This window comes from Amphibalanus amphitrite, unplaced genomic scaffold (assembly GCF_019059575.1).
Source record: "Amphibalanus amphitrite isolate SeventyFive unplaced genomic scaffold, NRLGWU_Aamphi_draft 000506F_arrow, whole genome shotgun sequence".
In the NCBI taxonomy this organism is placed as follows: domain Eukaryota; kingdom Metazoa; phylum Arthropoda; class Thecostraca; order Balanomorpha; family Balanidae; genus Amphibalanus; species Amphibalanus amphitrite.
The window spans coordinates 182,697-206,216 of record NW_024882000.1 but is presented as its reverse complement, the minus strand read 5'-3'; the positions used below and the strand labels follow the sequence as shown (position 1 = coordinate 206,216).

Sequence of the window (23,520 nt, the reverse complement as noted above, 5' to 3'; positions counted from 1 at the left end):
CCGGTAACGTCCTTGTCCGACGGAGTAAACCCGCTGTGAAGCGGTGGAGAGACTGTTTGTGAGCAGTGACCGGGTGACGGCGCTCAGGGCTGGGTCGCTGCGCACGGGTGGCGGCCATCTGCCGAATAACCCCGGATAACAGCCGGCCCTGAGTACACACGCGCGGGCGGAGTCCGGGCGACGCTCACCTCCACTGAACCGCGTGGTGGTGTGCAAACAGAACTGCGCTCGACACACGCGTAGCCGGCCTGTACACCACCGGCCGTCGCTGGACTGCGGTTGGGGCGCACATGGCCGGTGGACGTTGGCCGGCGGCGCGCCCGCGGGCGTGGGGGAATGGGGAGGGGCGAGGTGACCGACCGTCCGGCCGTGCGAGACAGAGGGAAAGGCTGGGCGCCTGGTGTTATCTTACCACCCGCTGACCTCGGGGCAGGGGCGACTGCGGGCATTCAACCGGGGCGGATGCGTCCGTTGGAAAATCGCCGCGCCGATGCCATCTCGACCGCCGTCGTTGCTGCACAGCGGTGATAGTGAAGGCTGCAAGGCAGTATTTAGGAGCGTCTGTTCTAGTCGGACCAGATGCGAGCTGCCCGGCAGTCCGACCATACGATCATCACGGTCATATCCGCCCCGGATCGCGCGGGGCTGGCGAGAGCCGGCTCCGTCTGGCCGTCCATGTTGCAATCGTGTAAAGACGTGCAACATACGGTGCGTGACGTGGATGTTTGTGCTGAGAGGCGACCCGGTGCCGGTGGCACGATGTTGCGACGGCATAGCCCTCGGGCTGGCGGTGGGCATGCCGCGTGAGGCAGCAGTAATGATAATGCGACACGCGAGCTGGGATACGAGCTGTGGGTCGGACGTGCGGCCCTTATAGGGGCCGGCCTCGCGCCTGGCGGCGTATTAGTGCGAGTTGTGGTGGGGTGCGCTTCATGCCCCGGCACTGGGCGGCGTGAGCTTGCAACGGCTTGCAACGCATGAGGAGCTGTGGCGTGCCGCAGGGGCATCTCTGCGCCAGACGGCGTGAAACTTGCAACATAATGCGACGCACGAGCCGTGACAGAAGGTGTGCGATTCGGAGGAACGACCGTTTGACAGACGGCGATGCATTGCAACGGTAAGCAGCATGGAAACGTGGGCGAGGGGTGCGTTCCGAAGGATCGACCCGTGACGTTGCAACAGCATACCTCACACAAAACGTAAGGGGCGTGCGTTCCGGAGGAGTAACCCTTTTGACAGGCGGCGGGCATTGCAATAGGGTGCAACAGGCGAGCTGGTATGCAACATGCGAGCTGTTGACGAGGGGGTACGTTCCCGAGGAGCGACCCGTGACGTTGCAACAGCGTGGTACGCACGAACCGTTATCGGGTTGTGCGTTCCAGAGGAGCGACCCTTAATTTGACAGACGGCGAGGCATTGCAACGGTATGCAACATGCGAGCTGTTGACGAGGGTGTGCGTTCCAGAGGAGCGACCCGTGACGTTGTAACAACATACTACATACGGACCATTGGCAAGGTTGAGGGTTCCGGAGGAGTGACTTTTTGACAAACGGCGAGGCATTGCAATGGTATGCAACATGCGAGCTGTTGAGGGTGTACGCTCCGGAGGAGCGACCCGTGACGTTGCAACAGCATGACCCGTGACGTTGCAACGGCATCAGGCATGATACACACGAGCCGTTGTCGGGGTGTGCGTTTCGGAGGAGCGACCCTTTGACAGACGGCGCGGTATTGCAACAGTATGCAACAGGGTGCGGCGGGGTGCGTCCCGGAGGACCAACTCCGCGGTCAGAGGGCGTGACACAACAACATACCACACTCGCGCTGTATGTGCGGGTGTGCGTTCCGAAGGAGCGCACCTAGCCACACCGTGATTGCGATTGCGACTGTGACGCTGCAACAGCATACTACGCACAATCCACGAACAACAGGGAGGGCGTTCCGAGAAAAAAGGGCGCCCTAACCAGACGGTGCGTGGCCAGCGACGAACACGCAGCAGTGGGTGCCGCAGTGATGGCAGGACTTTCCATCGCGGGGAGTGTTGGCCAGTTGTGTGAGGTCGCCTGTGTCGTGTGGATGTCTCGTTCTGCCGCCACGTCCGTCGCTCTTGGGTGGACAATGTAGCGAGGGTGTCCGGCCCGGTCTGGCCGACCCTGCCAGACACACGATTGATTGCGAGACTGCATTGAAGGTGTCCAGTCTGTTTGAATGACTGACCTTGCGACGGGCAGTGCGAATTTGCAATCGTGCAACACTGCAGCGAGGATGTCCGGCCCAGGACGAGCCGACCCTGCGCCGGGCAGCGGGAAATGTACTGATTGTGAGACTGCATCGAAAGTGTCCAGTCCGTCCGAATGACTGACCTTGCGACGGGCAGTGCGAGGTTGTAAGCATGCAACACTGCAGCGAGGGTGTTCGGCCCGGGCTGGCCGACCATGCGCCGGGCAGTGTGAAATTTACTGATTGGAGACTGCATCGAAGGTGTCCCGTCCGTTCGATGACTGACCTTGCGACGGGCAGTGCGAGATTGCAAGCATGCAACATTGCAGCGAGGGTGTCCGGCCCGGGCTGGCCGACCCGGCGCCGGGCAGTTTGAAATATACTGATTGCGAGACTGCATCGAAGGTGTCCAGTCCGTTTGAATGACTGACCTTGCGACGGGCAGTGCGAACTTGCAATCGTGCAACACTGCAGCGAGGGTGTCCGGCCCAGGACGAGCCGACCCTGCGCCGGGCAGTGAAAAGTACTGATCGTGAGGCTGCATCGAAGGTGTCCAGTCCGTCCGAATGACTGACCTTGCGACGGGCAGTGCGAGGTTGTAAGCATGCAACATTGCAGCGAGGGTGTCCGGCCCGGGCTGGCCGACCCTGCGCCGGGCAGCGGGAAATGTACTGATTGTGAGACTGCATCGAAGGTGTCCAGTTCGGCCAAGTGACTGACCTTGCGACGGGCAGTGCGAGGTGGTAAGCATGCAACACTGCAGCGAGGGTGTCCGGCCCGGGCTGGCCGACCCTGCGCCGGGCAGTGTAAAATTTACTGATTGCGAGACTGCATCGAAGGTGTCCAGTCCATTCGAATGACCGACCTTGCAACGGGCAGTGCGAGATTGCAAGCATGCAATATTGCAGCGAGGGTGTCCGGCCCGGGCTGGCCGACCATGCGCCGGGCAGTTTGAAATATACTGAATACTGATTGCGAGACTGCATCGGAGGTGTCCAGTCCGTTTGAATGACTGACCTTGCGACGGGCAGTGCGAATTTGCAATCGTGCAACACTGCAGCGAGGGTGTCCGGCCCAGGACGAGCCGACCCTGCGCCGGGCAGCGTGAAAAGTACTGATTGCGAGACTGCATCGAAGGTGTCCAGTCCGTCCGAAAGACTGACCTTGCGACGGCAGTGCGAGGTTGTAAGCATGCAACATTGCAGCGAGGGTGTCCGGCCCGGGCTGGCCGACCCTGCGCCGGGCAGTGTAAAATTTACTGATTGCGAGACTGCATCGAAGGTGTCCAGTCCATTCGAATGACCGACCTTGCGACGGGCAGTGCGAGATTGCAAGCATGCAACATTGCAGCGAGGGTGTCCGGCCCCGGCTGGCCGAACATGCGCCGGGCAGTTTGAAATATATTGATTGCGAGACTGCATCGAAGGTGTCCAGTCCGTTTGAATGACTGACCTTGCGACGGGCAGTGCGAATTTGCAATCGTGCAACACTGCAGCGAGGGTGTCCGGCCCAGGACGAGCCGACCCTGCGCCGGGCAGCGTGAAAAGTACTGATTGCGAGGCTGCATCGAAGGTGTCCAGTCCGTCCGAAAGACTGACCTTGCAACGGGCAGTGCGAGGTTGTAAGCATGCAACACTGCAGCGAGGGTGTCCGGCCCGGGCTGGCCGACCCTGCGCCGGGCAGTGTGAAATTTACTGATTGCGAGACTGCATCGAAGGTGTCCAGTCCGTTCGAATGACCGACCTTGCGACGGGCAGTGCGAGATTGCAAACATGCAACATTGCAGCGAGGGTGTCCGGCCCGGGCTGGCCGACCCTGCGCCGGGCAGTTTGAAATATACTGATTGCGAGACTGCATCGAAGGTGTCCAGTCCATTCGAATGACCGACCTTGCGACGGGCAGTGCGAGATTGCAAGCATGCAACATTGCAGCGAGGGTGTCCGGCCCGGGCTGGCCGACCCTGCGCCGGGCAGTTTTAAAATATACTGATTGCGAGACTGCATCGAAGGTGTCCAGTCCGTTTGAATGACTGACCTTGCGACGGGCAGTGCGGATTTGCAATCGTGCAACACTGCAGCGAGGGTGTCCGGCCCAGGACGAGCCGACCCTGCGCCGGGCAGTTTGAAATATACTGATTGCGAGACTGCATCGAAGGTGTCCAGTCCATTCGAATGACCGACCTTGCGACGGGCAGTGCGAGGTTGTAAGCATGCAACACTGCAGCGAGGGTGTCCGGCCCGGGCTGGCCGACCCTGCGCCGGGCAGTTTGAAATATACTGATTGCGAGACTGCATCGAAGGTGTCCAGTCCGTTTGAATGACTGACCTTGCGACGGGCAGTGCGAACTTGCAATCGTGCAACACTGCAGCGAGGGTGTCCGGCCCAGGACGAGCCGACCCTGCGCCGGGCAGCGTGAAAAGTACTGATTGCGAGGCTGCATCGAAGGTGTCCAGTCCGTCCGAAAGACTGACCTTGTGACGGGCAGTGCGAGGTTGTAAGCATGCAACCCTGCAGCGAGGGTGTCCGGCGCGGGATGGCCGACACTGCGTCGGTCATTATGGGGCTGCGGTCATAGCCTAGTTGTCACATTAGGCGCCAGAAACATACACAGTAGCATAGACCGAAGTCACAATGGCGTGCCGCTGAGGCGACTGCGGACAGATATAAGTGTCACTGGCTGTGACTGCGGCGAGTGTCCCGAGCCGTGGATTTCCCCGGTGCACGATACCTGTGAGTGCGGCGGTGATGGCGGCGCTGTCCATGGTAACCGGGTAAGGTGTTTCACACGACTCGATTCGACGCTGTCAGGATGGTTGGGGTAGCCAATGGCGCTAGCTGTCACGTCCGTCGCTCTCGGGGCGCGAGCGACGACTGGCGGGTAGCGCCGCGCACAACGCATGCGCGTCGTCGTGCCGTCAGCTGATAGTGCGTTAGCGAACGTTACCTTTAACAATCATTTGTCGGATCAGTTGAATTGGATGAAGTCTCTTCGTCCACACACTAACTATGCCCAGATCCATTTGCATTAGACCAAAACTTCAGCTCGCTTACCCCGATGCTGATTGCTGTGTCGTTTCGTTATCCACACGTTTTGTTTGGGTGTTTGGTGGGGTCAAACCGGGTTAGGCTGGACTGGCACGGATAAAACCGTCCTGCGACCTCCAAAACCAAAATTTGGTTCTGCCTGCCGTACTGCATATATGGGGTCACAGTAATGGCAGTAATGAAGAGGACACGGGACTCATAATAAAAATGTTTATTTTTGAGGTAAGAGTCTAGATACGGTATAGGGAACTGCAAAACTGAACGAGCTGGCGTGTGGTGACATGTTTGTTTAAAAATGGGCTCAATTACCTATCAATCAAGATTCGATGGAACAGGTCGTCATGACAATTCGACAACGAAGCAGACCTGCCAAGATTGTAACTTTCGTTTTTAGCTATCGCTCACCATTATTGTAGAAGTTGTGATGTCACGACTGGATCCACATACAATAAATTTAGTACGTTTGTTCCAGTCGACGTCTTGGTAATGCGTCCTCAGGTAGTTTATGCGCTCATTTCAGTGTACGAGGTCAGGCTGAGGGAAATTAAATTACCTTGAACTCAGTGACAAGGCACGATCGAAGTTGATCGGCGCGCACTGCTCATTCAGACGCGATTTCGGTTGCCATGCCAAAACACCGCTCCAAATAGCTGAGGTCAGATTTCTCATGCATTCTATCATCTCCATAAAATGACTTTGAATGGAAGTCATTTTTAGATATGTACCAAGTTCGTCAAATGTCACCACTGATAAGTACCAGCGAAATCGTCTTTGGTCGTCTCAATGCGCATGGTTTATATTACGATCACACAATCCATTGATACGCTTCTAGTGATCCAGGTCAATACACCCTCTCCGACTAGACGAATTCGTTCTGCGGCGACATTTTGGTAGGCGTCCCGGTGAGTGGGTCCGCCGAATTGTTCTGGATCGATCCGTTGGGGTCAGTGGTGGAGCGATGAGTCCGTGGACCCAGCGTGTTCGTGATGGTGCGTGGCGAGCGGCGACCGCCGCGGAGCGACGTCTAATTAGTCCGGCTCGTGACGGAACGGGCGGCAATCTGGGCAAACCGCTGACCTTTGACAATTGAATGGTTCCGATGAATTGGACTATTCTTATGTTGCAATAACGAGCTAATCAATCTAATGTAATGAATGGAGCTGTCTTCAGTGAAGTGTAATATAATGCTATTTATTGTTGTGAAAACGCATGCTTTTGGATAAATCAGCATGGTGAAATGCACAGCGAAATAAGCAACCAAATGCCGTCGATGCCCGTATGTGTCGCTCCAGGACCTACAGTCCTCACTGTGCTAAAAAAAAAACCAATGCATGGTAGGTATCCTGAATAACTCGAAGACTATGGTATCGGTCACTCGGATATTACAACACCGAGACGCGCGAGGCTCTTCTTTTACACAGATTAGGCTCATCAATCATCATTGTGCCCACCACTGCCGTGCCAAAGCCCTGTCAACGCACTCTTGCCTGAACAAATCAATAAAAAAAGAAACAAAAAAGGTACGTATAGGAAATACATGATATTGCCATATGGCAGCGGAACGGTGGGGGGGGGGGGGGGGGGCACCGCGGCATCGTGCCCCCCTTTGATTTTGACATTTTAACATTAGCCCTATGGGCAGAATGGAAAGAATGGGACCAAAAGTCGGCAGTGCATGCATGGCAGTCCTCGCCCCCCCCCTTAATTGAAGGTGTTCCGCCGCTACTGGATATTGCGGAACATGATTGCAAGCCAAAGAGTGTGTGGTTTTCTGCAAAATAAGAACCAATAATCACACATGCAGACATAACCAAGGGTCAAATGCGGACAATGATGCGGACAGTTCACACACTGTATGAAATGCGGACACAAATGCACATTTGCCAGATGCAGATAAATTAATTCAGCAGACATGACAAATTACAACTAACATTTGTTCTGTTACAAATAAAGATAGTAATTACCGACCAGATGTATTTTTGGCGCAGCGGTGGGACAAGTGGCCAGTCGGCTCACACTCGACTGGCTCCAGTCTGGTGTATCAGCTGGATCACGCTCAGCTGGTGACACACAACAGTACGACCCATTACACCTGCCACAGCCCAAATGCACAAGGAAATATACTAGTATAACTAATCTATTTTATTACTATGTGCTAGATCTGATGGCTCAAATACAAAGTAAATAATCTAAATTAGCAACATCAGCCTGAAGCCACACGTGGAACTCGTGCCATAATTGCCGCAGCGACCAAAATGTCTACAATAACTATATCAGTTTTCTAGCCACAGTAATCAGTTTAAAGGTAGTGTGCCAGCTTTCCTGGACCGTATGGAGTTAATGGCCCAGATAAGGAGAACCGGATTTTTAGAACTTATCCATACCTTCAAAACTCATGAAAACGTCTTAAATTCTTCAAATTTTGAGTACCCCAGTGCGAAATTCGCCCCGACGGGTTGTCGGTCGTACCCCAACCACATTTCACACCACTATGAACAATAAATGCACACACTGAAATCGCTATTACCGATATGCTCATCCAATCAAGTTTCGATAAACCCGTTCATCATCATCTCCTGCGGTTTCGAACACGCCTGTTAGGTGGTGCGGTAGACCGCGCCCAAAGCCAGGGCCCCGGTAACGTGAGGTAGCCGAGTCGGGGCAGCGTGCGCTGACCCAAGCCGGGGCCGCGCGTCCTCCCGGTGTCATGTGATAGCCCGGGGCTGCCCGCGGGGATGCGGTAGACCGCGCCCAAAGCTGCGGCCCCGGCTTGGGTCAGCGCACGCTGCCCCGACTCGGCTACCTCACGTTACCGGGGCCCTGGCTTTGGGCGTGGCTTCTGCTCATACTTTGTCGTGCGGTGGTGGTGCGTCGGGCCGCGCGCGCTCTGACTTCGGCCAAGAAAAATGCGTCAGCTGATCATTGTCATTTCTGCCACTTGCGTGTGGTGAAATGGGGTCATAACTTAAGAGACGGCTTTTTCATATCAATTATTTTACATAAAATCATATTTCAAACCATAAATAATGTTCGACAGCCAAATAAAAGAAACAATACCAATACAGGCTTACAGTTTAAGGCTCGACATTGTGTTGTCTACGATTAGACAGCTGATAACTCATTCCCGTACGTCGTAACTCTATAATGACCTTTGCTTATTGTCACATGTGCGCCGCATTCGCGATTGTTGCCGACGCCTGTTTGCAGGTCAGCCCACTACAGTTGTTATACATATCGAAAAACCGATAAACTTTTAGGCGAAAAAGGCACTATTCCAGGCCCATTTTTGATTTTCTTTGCGATATTAGGTAAAAACAGAAGCTTCTTATCCTAGGAAAAATAAAATGGGAAATCTTTCAAAGGTGGCACACTACCTTTAATGTGCACTGCCAACTGCTCATCATTGTCAGTGGCACAATAATCACAAATTCTGACCTTTCACCTTTCATTTTACGCAAATAGATCAGTGCCGGCTCATCCTCGGCAACTCCCTCGTGGCAAAATGTCGCTGATACAATCACCGCATCGGGGTTCGCCGCAAACGCCTATTTTTGTGAGGTACTCGTCCGATCGCCGCAACTAAATCGAAACAAGTCACAACAACCATAACAACACATCACAAATTCATGTTCCACCCAGTTTGGCGGCAATGCACGATGCTATACTTATTTGGCCCAAAAACAAACTTTTGCTTTTTGCTGCCACACTGGGCTTATGATTTGTCTAATAATAGGCCTAATCGAAATAATGGAGCCCCCGTCGACTGATACCATTAGCCCTCCAGTTATTCTCGGATTTGTCGAAAAAAAGAATACGTACCACGCAGTGTGACGAGGGCTGTACCTTTTCAGAGAGGTCTTAGAACACGCACAATCTAAGAATTACGCACAATAGCCGTTTTCACGACGGAACTTTCGCAGAGGAACTTATTTGATACCTAAAAAGTACCTACTCTTTGAGGCCTTAACATCCCTCAAACTGAAATATTTTATGTTCAAAATAATTTTAGAAGTTTAAATCCGGGCATTCTTTGCCCTCAAATCACTTATTTATTTACAAACACAGCAATTTTCGGTTCTAGTAGCCCACCTTTCGACTATGAGGTATCAAATCAGCGTGGCAACTTGCTCCCTCTTTGCTCCCTCGGGTATCTAATTCCGGAATTCTTAAAAACAAGGAAAGTATATATCGAGTTCTCTTTCATACCTATTCAGTTATGTTTTAATGGTGATTAAAATATGGCAATTTTTTTAATTACATTTCATATAAGAAAACACGCAAAACAATGAAACAAAAATAACTACGGCAGATAATTACCTTCAGGTATCTAATTCCGACCAATCAGCACCTCAGTAGGATATGACGTCATACAAGAATGGTGGTGAAGGCCGTTTGCAGTCCCGGCCGGTAGGTCACGTGACCGCCGGGCGCCTCGGGTCACGCGGCGGTCGGGAGTCGGACGCGGGGCGTGGTCGCGGGCGGACGCGCGGGGCATCATGCTTTGCTTTGCTTGCTTTGTCAACTTCATATAACTTACTATCGCATTCGTGTGAAAGCCAAACACTGCTCAGTGCCCTTAGAAATTGAGTTTTGGAAAGCTCAAGTCCCTATAGCTCCTCAGGTCGGCAACAGTTGAAGCCTCATCTGAACCCATGTGAAAAAACGAGGGTAAGGAACCTTGTGTTGCTTTTTCTTTTACCGTCATAATTATCTCAAACCATCACAATTTTGAGTTGCCACATTGTCTGCTTCACTACATTCGTGTAAAACTTGGGTGAAGGCTGGTGGCTCAAAGAAAGGTGAAGATATTTCTTTGAGTGCCTAATCCGTGAAATATCCCGGCTTTACAAATCTACACTTTTCATTTTCTCCACGATACATTTTTTAAAATTGTTTAAATTTAATCTACATTTGTTAAAATCGGGGCTTTGGTTTTGTGTAAACTAGATCATAAAGTTTACTATAGTTTTGTGTAACCTGATGGCTGAAGAAAATAGTAATTTTGCTAAAATGATGTGCGGAAATTTGTTGCTTTCCAAATCAAATTACTCATACCTATATTTCATTCAAAATTATGAGGCATTATTACTGTTTTTTCTTGTAACATGAACTGAGTTTGGGTACGGTGCTCCGGAAACGTTGTGGAACTTTAAGCTAGCTAGAGCAGTTTCCATAAAAATTGTTTAGATAGTTGACATGGCTTGTTGACAACTCTTTTGCTGTTTCTAAAAAAGTGAAAAAAATATTTTCCTGCATTAAGCACACAAGGCATGTTATTCTCATCAGCTATCGAATGTGTGTGTGTGTTTTTTTAAGCTGTTTTTTAAGCTTTTAAGCTGTAACTTCAGTTACTTCACTTTAGAACATATTGCCCAGAATGCGTCACTGATCATGAGCTGGTATATCATATCATATGTAGCAAATACATAAATGAGAATAGTGTGTCATGAATTTTTGTGCATGCTTCTGGATCATCTGTAATTACATCGAAGGCTCGGCTCAAGAGTGTCCTGCCGACCAGCTTATGCCCAACCCTTTCTGTCCGCAGAACGTCGCCTGCGACTCCCGCACGCCGTTTGCCCCGGCCGTCCGTACTGGTCTTCGCGCTGCGAGCCGCGCTGGAGTTCGCGGCGGCGTCGTGGAGCTCCCATCGGGACGGCGTGTGATGCCCGCGTCGAGCTTATAAGCCGTGAGCTTCGATTGGCGGCTCACGCGGTCACCAGCTGTATGTACAGCCTCGGCCCCGACGACCCCGCTAATGGCCGAGACCGGCATACCCCCGGCATGGGTCCGCTGTCCGGCGCAGCGCTGGCCGCCCGCATGCTACTTTTGGCTGTATCGCTGCCCAGCGGGAGCGCGCTCCACGCTGCGGAAGAGGTACACGTTGCGACCCGACTGAGGACCGCAACCGGATGGTGACACGTCGGCCTCTGCGCCCTGGCCGGGGCAGGCGTGACCGACGTCACAGTGGAGGAACGCCCAAACAAGACCAGCCCACCGTCGGAGCAGCATGGAAATATCATGTTCTGCCTGGACGTCGGACCCGGCGGCCGCAGAGCACCTGCACACGTGCGGAGAGGGGCGCTGGAGGCTACTCTGGAGCTTCTGCCATTCCGCGGCGCGACTGCTGGCAAAACGGCGGCGATTGAGGCGGTTGGGAACAGCTGCAGCAATGGTGATGGCGGTGATGGCGACATGGCGGTTTGGGACTTCATCTCAGCGCGGCCGCCGCCCAGGCGCCGCTGCGCCCGGCTGCTCAGCCACCTACCGGATGGCGGGTGGCCCTTACGGCCCTCACGCCCGTTCGGTCTGCGGCCACGTTGTGGGGTGGCGGTCGCGGGGTTAGCGGCGTTGGACTTCGTCCTTTATCCAGACTGCACCGTACCATCTGAACGGATGGATCTGCCAAGAAAGATGACATCCAAGGCGGCTATGAGGCGATCACAAAGCTTCACCAAGAGCTTCTCCTTCATGGAGCCGGCCGGCCGTTAAGTCGCAACACCGGCTGCCGAGTGCCAACAGCTGCGTGCGCTGGCGCCGACGCGTTGTGGGCCGCGCTGCTGACGCCCAAGCTGCGATATCAACCATCTATGAATAAGTGGCAGCGGTGGCGGCTTGTCAGTTGTTAACGTGCCTTAACAGACGTTGCGAATAGCCCGCGTTGGAATCGCATGGTTGGCAACACAACGCAAGTAAAAATGGGCTTCCTTGATGAACCTACTTTTTAAGCATTGTAGCCTTTGTAATTTTGGATGTTTTGCTGTAGATATTATTTTCTACATATATACTATATAGGCACTCACGTGCTTTAAATCGCGCAATGCAATTGAACCATGGTAAAGACAATGATAAATGAACTGAGAGCTGACATGCCCCATGCTTTGTGTGTGTATGTGTGTGTGTTTTTTTGTTGTTTTTTTTTTGGCGAGTCGATAAAAGTGGTTTTGGACACTGGATGAGTTTTTAGGGGTGTGGTGAGGGGGGATGTAATTCCACAGACCTTCTGTCAGATTCACTACTGTTAACGCCAGACCCCTTGAGACCCTAATTTTTCGCGATTATTTTTAAATGCGTGGAATAATTTCAACCATATTTAGGAAGTAGCTGTTTCAAGACCTGCCGAAACTTTTTCTTCAAATACATTTTGTTGTCACTTAAATATTTGTGGCATTTGTCATTGACTCGTAATGTTAACTGTTTTTCCATCCTGGATAGAGGCTTTCATACGTCATATGACATTAGGCTCCGCCCACGACTGCGGCATTGACCTGTGCCCATCAGCGACCTCTGTACAAACGACACCCCTGCCATCTGTAAAGGACTATGAATTTCGCTGACGCTTCACGTGCTATGAATCAATTGCAGCAGACGGTCAAGTAAATGTTAGGTTCTTGTTGACTCTTGTATATAGGACCAAGAGGACCATCACTCCTCAACCTACTACTCACACGTGCTTCGAACAAACGTGAACGATTCCTAACAAATACGATTTTCGATGTAGGATATCTGTTTGAAATACGAGCGAGTCTTATGATGTGAAGCGAAGGCATATTATTGCGTTGTTCGATGGTTGCATAGCGATGTACAAATCGGCAGCTACTTGGTAACATCCGACATCCCATTATCGCATTATCTGCAACGCCATAGGCTTTAAATACAGGTGAATATTTCCTAACCTTATGTCAGTTATATGCCATCTGCCCGTCATTTGCAGCTTATAAAAAATGAAACAAGTATCAGCGAACATATCAGCATTGTACAGGCAATGCGCATTGAGCATTTATGGCTCATCAGTCATCATGTCGCTCTTTGGGCACTGTCAGCCAAGACGTTACGCACAACTCCGCCGGTTTTCGGCACCGCTCGACCGTCCCTGCTCCCCGCCACAGCGAGAGTGACCGCGCGCCGGCCCGAAACCGCCGCAGGCCAAGACCACAGAGGCGGGGCTTAGCTGTGACGTCATAACGTATCACAGGCTGAGGCTGGCTGGTGATAGCCTCTACACACCGGGTGAAAATCTTGCTTGAAATTTAACATTACGATTCAATGAGAAGTGCCTGAAATATTGAAATGGCGATAAAATATCTTAATTGTAAAAGTTTCGGCAGGTCTTGAAACGGCCATGTCCTGAGCTTGGTTGAAATTCTTCCATGCATTTAAAAATAATCGCGAAAAATTAGGGTCTCAAGGCGTCTGGCGTTAACAGTAATGCAGTAGGTCTGTGCGGTGTTTAGTTATCGGAGCATTCTTTGAAAGTCGTGAATAGGGCCACCGAGTACCTAAAGCCGTGATATTCCCCCACAAAAACTTCTTTTAAATAACCGGGGATAGGTGCATGAGCAGAGTAAATGCTATTACGAACGCCTATCACAATGCTGAGCGAATAGGAAAATCCATAGATGGAGAATTGTGCCGCGTTACGGGTGCTCGGGCGCAGCCAATCCACCGTTACCCCAACGGTGACCTTGACCCGCATCGTCTGTCTCGGCTCCAAAGCCAAACCGGCGTGGAATTGGGAGCGTTCGAGCACTCATGGTCCAGCGCAATTCTCCACCTAAATCCATTCCTGATACACATTTGCTTGCTCATAGTCATGTAACCCCGGTAAATTCACCCAACTTTCATATTGGTCGCTCCATAGACAGATGGCCACAGAGATCAACTTAAAAGGCCATTGTTGCATTCATTTAGTGGAGATCATTAAAGAGCCGTGACAGGCCACAAGTCGCGTGACATCATACGTGTAACGACCAATGACGTCGGCCTGCAAAACCCAATGGAAGCGGCTAGCAGCGTGCAATAAAACAGGGCGCTGCTTTCTAAATGTCTGTCGTGCGCCATAAATGAATATATTCTTTGTAGCCTGGCAACTCAGTATCTTTTTTTAACTATTGTACTAGTATTTAATAATTTCATAATTTTATAATTGTGCTTACGCTTTATGTTGATATTAGTGATAAATCCTTAGATAAAGTAAATCGATGTGATATTTAATAGAAAAATAGCAAACTAACGCACCATTCATTCGAAAGCTGGGGAACCTACTAAAAAGAACTACTAAAATTCCTGAGGAACCAAAGGATCAAATGGGGATTAAATAGATGCCTGCTATTCCGTCGTGAAAACGGCCAATCTGAACTATATATCCCCATTGTACGTTTTTGGTTAGCTCTTATAATGCTCACTTCTGTGTTTAATTCTAGAGCAAGAATGTTTTTCTAGATGTTTTATTTACGTCATATGCAAGAGATCGAGCTCAATCAATGTTGACATTTTAACTGCAACAGATTTTGTGGCCTTGTTTAAGTAATTTATTTTTTGTCTTCATTTAGCCTCCAGAAATATTCATCAATCCATATGGCGCCTACAGGTGTTACCTTTGGGCCGGCTGTCGGTGTCCCGGTGTTGTCGGTGATCGGTATGTCTGGCTGAGCCGTCAGCCGTACCCGTTTTAGCCGCGTGCCCCCAGACCACGCCCGATTGGTATCGCATCGATCACCGGATTCCGGGAGCCCCCATCTCCCTGGTGGCTCATGGAGCAGCACGGCAGGCCGGTGTACCGCGGGAGCGCGGTGCGACTCAGCTGTGCAGCGTGTGCTGAACGGGGCGCGAGCTGAGCGCAGATCCTGCACCAACTGCCGCTTCATCCTCACTTGCACGATTCCCCCTCCCTCTGCCGATTTCTTTTCTCTCTTTCATAGCTCCCTCTCCCTCTCTTCCCCTTTCTCTTTCACACTCTTTCTCTCTCCTTTCACCTTTTTCAATATTACATCGCCGGTTTCTTTTCTATGCCTATCAGTCTGTCCTTCCGTCCCACCAGCTCTCTCATGACTGTCTATCCCTGTCTTTGTTGCTCTCCTCATATGAAGCACGCGATCGTTTAAGGAAGCTACTGACGTACACACACGTGCAAGTCCACGTGACCAATCCCCGTGGCGCGGCACGTGTCCCCTGCGGTGCCGGCGCCAATCCAGAGTCACTGCCCGATATTGGCGCGACGCGCTCAGCTGTTTGGTGACCCAAAATTTATCATTTGTGTATGTGATATCCTGGGCATGAAAATACATGACTCAACAATTTTGGCTCGACACGAATGCGCACAGGGAGAGTGGTTTATATCAAACGCGATGACGGCTAATCACTGGGGAGATGTTTGTTTCTCACTTTTTATTACGGTTTGGCTACACGCACTGCGGTTGATTGGCATCGTACGCTTGTGAATGTATTCGATTGATTTTATCCATGTAGTGTTGCTCAGTAACGCTCAGCTTAGTGCGCTCATCGTTCCGGAAGACGAGTTTCCCAGCCGATGTGGTTGAAATACAACATAAGCTTGCTTTGTTTCTCAGGATGCCGACGGGGCGACGCAGTGTCAGTCCTTGACCACCGGTTCTGCAGCGCAATATCCTTCGCGAGTCCATGCCCATTGCGGCACAGTATCCTCCACAAGTCCATGTGTGCTGATGCCCAGGATTCGCCAATCAATGGGTATTGCGGTGCAGTACCTATCCGCGAGTCTGTGCGTATTGCGGTGCAGTATCCTTCCAGGCGCCTACCGCTGCTGCCACCTGGGGGCGGAGGTGTAACGTTGCCGCATGCAGCGCATACAGGTAACAATGCGATACTGAACGTGCGACGGCTCTTTCGTCTTTAGCTGCCAACTGACATGCCAAGGCACTGTTAGTTTAGTTCTTCTTTCAAACTGCTCCAGGAACATGGAATGTTGCCCTTGGATTCTCAAAAAGTAATTCAGATTCCATTTCGATTTCAATCTTCGCGTAACTTGCAACTGATAAAAAGTTAGTTTCCATTGTCCGTGACAACCACAATATCTAATATTGGTATCCTAGGTATTTTATCTATTTTGTATATACGGTGGCAACTGACATGCCGCAAAATACTTTCCATAGTTATCTTTAAAATGCTTTCGAGATTAGTGACGTCACGACACACACAAGTTTCAAAAATGTTTTTATTTAATAAGTTTTATGTATAGATATTGTACAGGAATAAAACAGCACTTTTTGATTCGTCGTGAAAAACTGCATCAGATCAACACCTTTTCTAGTATTCTTTTCTGAATAAAAACAGCACCTTTTGATTCGTCGAGAAAAACTGCATCAGGTCAACAGCTTTTCTGTTTTTTTTTACTAACTTTAAAAATTTGACATCGCTTGACGTGACCCTGTCCTGACCTTGACCTGCACCTCATCCAGATATAGTCCATATAACTAATTGAGTATGTTCATCGAGTTCTAGGAATAAAATTACCCATAAAACGTGTGTTGCATATCACCTATTCAGTAGCTCATCTTTGTAGACCTTATCTGACCTTGACCTTGTTATGACCTTCTTTGCCATGCATCTTATCTTGGTAACCTAGCATCGCGTTCTGGGTGATCTGCAGTCTCAGTCCATTTTCGCCAATTGCGCACCAAAGTCAGTAATGTGGGAACATGCTATTTAAGTTTCTCAGTGCTAGTACGAGGATTATATTAAACCATTTTAGTTTAGTGGCCTTATCCTCGTAGGTTAAAAAAGTAAAAGCAAATCACTTTTTATTGATGTTTCGAGCACAGCTCTTCATTAGGATAGCAAGTTAAAAAATCACATTTTTCAAATTTGCTATTCTGATGAAGAGCTGTGCTTAAAATATCAATAAAAAGTGATTTGCTTTAACTCTTTTCAACCTACGCGGAAAAGGACACTACTAAAAATGTGGAAACATGCAGTTTTACCCTTGACATGTCCTTGACCTGACCTGTGACCTAATTAGCAAAAACGTTGTGCTCCAAAGACCCGTCTTGTTAAGAGCTTTCGGGTGTCGTTTTCTCCGTCTTTCTACAGCCATCCGTCCGGAAGTTAGACAGAGGCAGAATCTGCCCCCCCCCCGCCGCCCAGGGTGCGTTCGACTGAACAGCCCAGTGGGGTGCGGGTTAATTTCAGGCTACAAAAGGCATCCTTGCCACACCACAACATAGGGCTTATGTTCAAAGGCAAAAATCAGAGCTCGGGTCCCACCAGGCCTATACAAAACGACTGCCATGCTCTAGTCTCCTCGAACTGATATTAGCAGCTGCCCACTTCTTCGTTTGAAATTTGTTTCCTATCATGAACGCCGGTACCGTACTTGAAATGTCAATTCCACAGAATTTAATTAGATCTTTTGAAGCACTGCAGGACACTGAAAGAGCTTGTGAAAGGTCATAATTCTCGGCGTATGAAGCAGTAGGTCATAAAGCAATAAACACCTGCTCTGTCCGTTTTATTGCATTTCATATTAATTTTGCTGCCCTTTGTGCTAGGTATTCTATCCACGTTTATATTATATAAGCCTTGTCCTTTCATGGCTTGTAAGACGTCTTCATTGGATATCCATTTCAGTAGGATAGTTTAATTATGTGTAGTGACGGTCTATTTACCTTACCACCAATAACTGCTCTGCTCCATTTATGATTTATTGTCCAACTTCACGTAACGTCGCACATCTACCACCTAATCAAGCATCATTGGCATGAATGCAGTATCCCAGTCAGATGCTGAAGATCGTACAGCCACGCTGCAAGCAAGGAAATGTTTGGGTTTTCTTCCAAAGAACGATACTGTGTGTCAGTTACAAAATAACGGTGCCCTGTTTGCTTCCCTCTGGTTCCCTGGTCAGCTTGTTTTTCAGTCTCGTGGGCCAGCCGTCATATTTCGTTGGTCTGCATTTGTACCCGATGACCCCTCTCGAGGCGCGGCGTGGACTTCGGTTTGGTGGCCGGCCGGGCGGGGAGATGACCCATGGCAACAGACAGCTGTGATTAAGGGCCGGATCTGACGTGGGCGGTGGGGACCGAGTGCTCTGGCCCTGTTATGTGGCCTTACGGCCCCACCCTGACCCCCCTTCTGGGTGATCCTTCGGCCCCGCCCTGACCCTACTAGGTGATCCTAGGACTCGCTCCGACCCTACTGGGTGGTCTTACGGTTTCACCATGACTCTACTGAATGATCCCATACGACCTCGCTTTGGTCCTACTGGACAATATTGTATGTAGACCCCGCTCCAACCAAATAATACGAGTTCACATGGCCGTACATAATGGGAAGGAGGCGGGTGATAGGCACGAACCTTAAACCGGACGGGGGAAATGCATTCAGATTGTTGGCCTCTGGCCATGCTCGCCTCTCGCAGTTCATTGGTTCTGATTCCTGTGACTGTCAGTAGCCTCTGAGTGACCCCTATTCAGCTCTCGCAGTTCATTGGTTTAGGTTATGACCTGTCTGTAGCCTCTGACCGACCCCTCTCGCCTTCCACAGGGCGTGTGTTACGTGGCTGCAGCGGACCGCCTTCTGGTAGCTGACTCTAACAACCAGTGTGTGCAGGTGTTCTCGGCTGAGGGAGAATGCAAACTCAGGTAATTTACCACCATACATATCCCTGCATGGGATGTTGGAATGTAGCCAGCACTTAGATGCACTGATGTACACGTGAGATATTTTTTGGATACGATTGGTGCCATAGCTTCGTTACTTTGTCTGTAGGACTAAATTAAAACAAAAGTGTTCTAGATCCATGTCCTGAACATTATGAAAGACGCATTTCGTACAACGTTCGTGCGCCAGCGTTTCCGAAAAGGCGAAATCCTCTGCTCCTAGAGGTAGGTACTCAGCTCTTCAAACAAACACAGTTGCTCATTTATATAATGTCGCGCTATGGATGCATACTGCGCTAATAAATTGTACTCTGAGCTTCATCTGAAAATCCTATTGCTGACATTAAGTGTAATCCGTTAATGGATAATGACGTTTGATAAGAATGTGTGCTGTATGCAAATACTCGTGAAGTAGTCTACTTCTTTTCCCTGCTCGCAGTGTGTATACCAATTTTACCAAATCTTACGTTCGCTGTCGTACACTTTGGACTGTTGATCTTTTACCTTGCAGGACTTTTTCCATACTTGTGTTCAATTGGTTAAACCCGAAAGCATTTCAGTCCTCTGATTAAAAGGTGTCTATGTCAGTGCCAGTATTGGCGCCCGTGCCACTATCAGTCGAGGACAGTGACTCATATCGCACACCGGCGTCCGCTGCAGGTTCGGAGTGCGGGGTCGGGCGGCGGGCCAGATGCAGAGACCCTGCGGCGTGGCGTCCACCCCCGACGGCAACTACGTCGTCTCAGACTATGAGAACCGCTGTCTGTGCGTGTTCGACCCACTCGGGAAGCTGGTGCGGCGCATCGGACACGGAAAACTGCAGGGTGAGTACACGAGCCACAGGATGAGACGGGACGGGCTGCTGTGCAACCCATGGAGTCCGGCCTGACGGACCAGCGAGTGAGGTCCCTTGGATCCGACTTGGCGGTTGGACAGACTGCTGATCATGTTGGGGTCGGACCTGATAAACCACTCGGAGCAACCTGCGAGGTCTGGCCTGCGGCGGGGTCGTCCTGCCCCGAGTTTGGAGCTGAAAACTCAGCTCTGCCCGAGGGCTGGTCTGTCTCAGGGCTGACAGGGCGCGACCTGCCCCGCTTAGTCGCGATGTGTCCCTACAGGACGGTCTCGCATGGTTGCTGACTAAGTACTCACAGGAACATTCCTAAAATAGCTGCGCTGTGGCCACCGTTTGGGACACCGCCTGCCAACGACCCGGGGTCAAATTCCATGGGAGCCGGCTCAGCCATAGTCCATTCCGACATTTGTCCCGATGGCAACAGATGGTACAAACTTAGTCAATTGGCTGATGTACTTACATATGTGACAGTAATCGTAAAACATTAGTATAATTCGAAATAATACCAAGAAATCTCAATCCTGGAGATTCTGCTTGAGAGCTTGTTGTGCTTGAAATATCGCATATTATTCTCATAAGCATATTATCTTCATGATGATTACATGATGACAGGTACTACTTCATGATGTAGGTACTCCACTGCAGAGCAAAATTGTATTTTTTAGAATACTGTAAACGTATCACTTGTAAGTTTATTGGTCTCGAGTTGTGCCTATTTGGGTGATTATTGTACCGATAATTGATTATTGTATCGATGCTCCTCTTATAACAGGGGCATCGAGGATCATATCAGACGGAGAGGAATTCACCGTATGCTCATTGTATATCCGGGTTATTTGGTATACCTACATAGATCGTCTTTTCAGCGATATGGAGGTTCGACGTCCGTAGGCCTTGGTCATCGGCGTTCCTATTTGTGATTGCACTGGCAAATTTAAGCAAATGCAAGATGGCATTCCTGCGTGCCTCAAATGATACTATTTTGACGAAATAATGCGACACATTTCTTGGGTTGATGGCTGCCTCTCACGATCACTATGATGATCACGTTTCCAGAAACACTAATCGTACCGTGAGTGAAAATTGCACTGGATCATGATGGAGAGGAAGTCGTTAGGTTTTCCGTTCTCCATGTTTGAACTAAATCAAAACCCATGTTTGTTACACCATGCTCACTTGTTTGCTGCTGTCCCAATGCTATGAAGCATCTGTTTAGCGTCATTGAGCTCAACATTTTTGATGGGGCCTTTATACTTAGAAGTGATATTATCTCTGCTATTCGGAGGCAGCGCGCTGGCTGCAGCTCGTTGGCATGGAGCCGGCCGAGCTAAGCACAAAGTCCGCCCGCTGCTGGCTGGGCACGGGGACCACGGCCGAGGGCGCTAATCTGATGATGATGCTCGAATGACGGCCAGGTTTGAGTGTTTGTCCTGCGCGACGTTTGGCTCGTGTCAGCGACATGACTGGTCGGTGAACACAAGGCCAGCGCGGCGGCGGCGGTCGGGCGATGTCCGCGACTCGGTACACATCTGCCGGTGCTGGCGTCCCTCACTGTGCATAACTGCAGCTGACAGAACCGAGTGTGCGTAACTGATTACGAGCGAGCGAGCGCAGCGAGCGAAGCGAAGTCTTTTCAATATAACGGAAAAATCTCAGTATGAGCGGCCCGGCCCGGCCCGGCCCGGCCCGGCCCGGCCTGTAACGCTTTTGAGAGGCTTATATCTCAGCAACCGCTGGACCGATTGGCCTGCAGTCTTTTTTGCTGGGTAGCCCCATCCCTTCTACCCCGTAATTGACTACTTTTGATACATCCCAGTGACCGTCGTGGCACGTGCCACGTGAAAAGTCGAGGGTGTTCAAGCTGTTTTGCAAAAGTAATGATTTTGAGAGGCCCATATCTCAGCAGCGGCTTGAGCGATTGTCTTGCGGTAATTTTTATAGGGTAGCGGCATCCCTTCTACCAAAGGTCGGATACTCTTGATCTATGTGAGTGACCCCCACTGCACGTGCAAAATACAAAAAGAAGAGGTGCCAAATTTGTTCCCATTTCAGTAACTCGGTAATTACTGGGTCGATTTCGCTGAAACTTGGCATACAGGTAGGCACCCACCAGGCAATGCATTCCCATGTGTTGGGGTTAGGGTGCTACTGCACGTGCGCACGTGCAAGGGGCGTTTCCAGATCTCGAGAACGGCTGGGCCGATTGCGCTCAAATTTGGTACATGGCTGGGGACCGGTTAGTAGGGTGCCGTGCAAAAGTCATTTTGGACCCTGTTTGCACGTGCGCACGTGCAAAATGCCGCTTCCAGATCTCAGGAACGGCTGGGCCGATTGTGTTCAAATTTGGCACACCGCTAGCGACCGGTTAGAAGGGTGCTTTGCACAAGCCCGTTGGAAGTACCCTCTCGCCCTTCCGCACGTGCAGGGCTCACTATCTCGCTCGCTCGTTCTTCGCCCAAAAGGCGTTTTACTGGTAGTGTTGACGTCATAACTTGACACAACCTACAGTACCGCCCAACGGTATCATCAGTTCCAAAAACCGACAAGATCGATCCGATCCTCACAGATCTTTGTCCGCCGATCCATCCGAGACCGCGCGGGCCGTCGAGGTCGCCGACCGTGGCCGGCGTAGAGGCGTAGTCTCACGGACGTACCGGTGACGCCACTCGTACGAGGGCTGGTCGACAAACAGCCGGTCAGCTCGCCAAATAAACAGCCCCAGCAGCTGACCTTCACAGCGGCACGGCCGCACAGCAGCACAGCTACACAGCTACACCAGCTAACCTTCTCAGCGGCACGGCACGGCACGGCACGGCACAGTTTCACGGCGGCACAGCGACACAGCAGCGCGGCGGTGCGGCACGGCACGGCGGCACAGCCGGCGCGGGCCGCGGCGGTCAACACCCCCATCCGGACCTGCATGCTGACGAACACCTGAACCATATCCATTATTCACACTACCTCTCGTTTTTAGTAGGTGATTATCACCTAATCAACTCTTTCAGCTGACTAAGTTATCTAGTTATTGGTGTCTGAACTAAGAACGTGATCTTATTGTGGATGCGAACGAGTGCTGTGGCTCAATAGAAGCCGACTCACGAGCTGACCGGGCAGCACACCCAAACCAACAACTATTATATGTACCTATGTAGTGTCTACGTTTATCGGTGTGGACGGTGCAAACAACTGATTTGAAGTCAACCCTTTATGGTGTGTCCTTAATGCTGCAGTAATATTTATTTACACAACTGTATTACTTGTCGATCTTGTATCAATTGATTTAACTTATGTAACAAGTTGTAATCTATGGACGAATCCTCATTTCCTCGTTTTCGGTGTCTATGAATAATCGGGTGTTACGCGCAGTAGTTTGACGATGAGCCGAGCCTAAAGATCACTCGGCCTGTTGCCTGAATGATGAACTCGACCCAATTCATTGCAGCTCTGGCAGCCAATATCATTACGCTGGCAGAACATCCGCTGTTCTAAATCGGGCTCGATGATGCGCGCTGTTTAGTGTTTACATCTTGCTGAGAACTACGCGATAGCAATGCTTCGTGTAATAGGCGTAGGAGCGGGACACTTCAGTATGATTTGACATCTGCTGTTATTTGCTCATCCAAATAAATGATAACATTTGAGACAAATAGTGTTTCAACGGTATGGAAAAGAAACGATAACATTGAAAGAACCTTTAGGTATATGCCACATTTATGTTACGCATAAGTATGTATTATGCACATTGCACAGGACATGATAAATGCATTTGGGGGTATTGCTATCAACACGATAGTAGTTCATTAAATTGATTGCCATCCTTAACGGGTAAATCTCTTTTCGGGGAGGTATATAGTTGCCTACTACAGCTGCTCACACTTATTGATGGGGTACTTTTAGCGCGGCGTCGCCGGGCTCAGCGGCGTCCGGAGGCCTGCCGTCGGTGGAATTACGTCAGCAGGGAAGTACCTTGATCCACCTGTGCA

The 23,520-nt window shown here is 50.5% G+C and overlaps 1 protein-coding gene across 1 annotated transcript in view; it reads left to right on the top strand.

Moving 5' to 3' along the window:
- The window catches only part of LOC122392916 (tripartite motif-containing protein 2-like), a 105,268-nt gene that overhangs the window by 56,472 nt on the left and 25,276 nt on the right, over positions 1-23,520 (top strand). The window contains exons 11-12 of the mRNA XM_043388278.1: positions 18,566-18,663; positions 19,342-19,505. Of these exons, the coding sequence (XP_043244213.1) occupies positions 18,566-18,663; positions 19,342-19,505 (262 nt within the window). The remainder of the gene's footprint in view (positions 1-18,565; positions 18,664-19,341; positions 19,506-23,520) is intronic.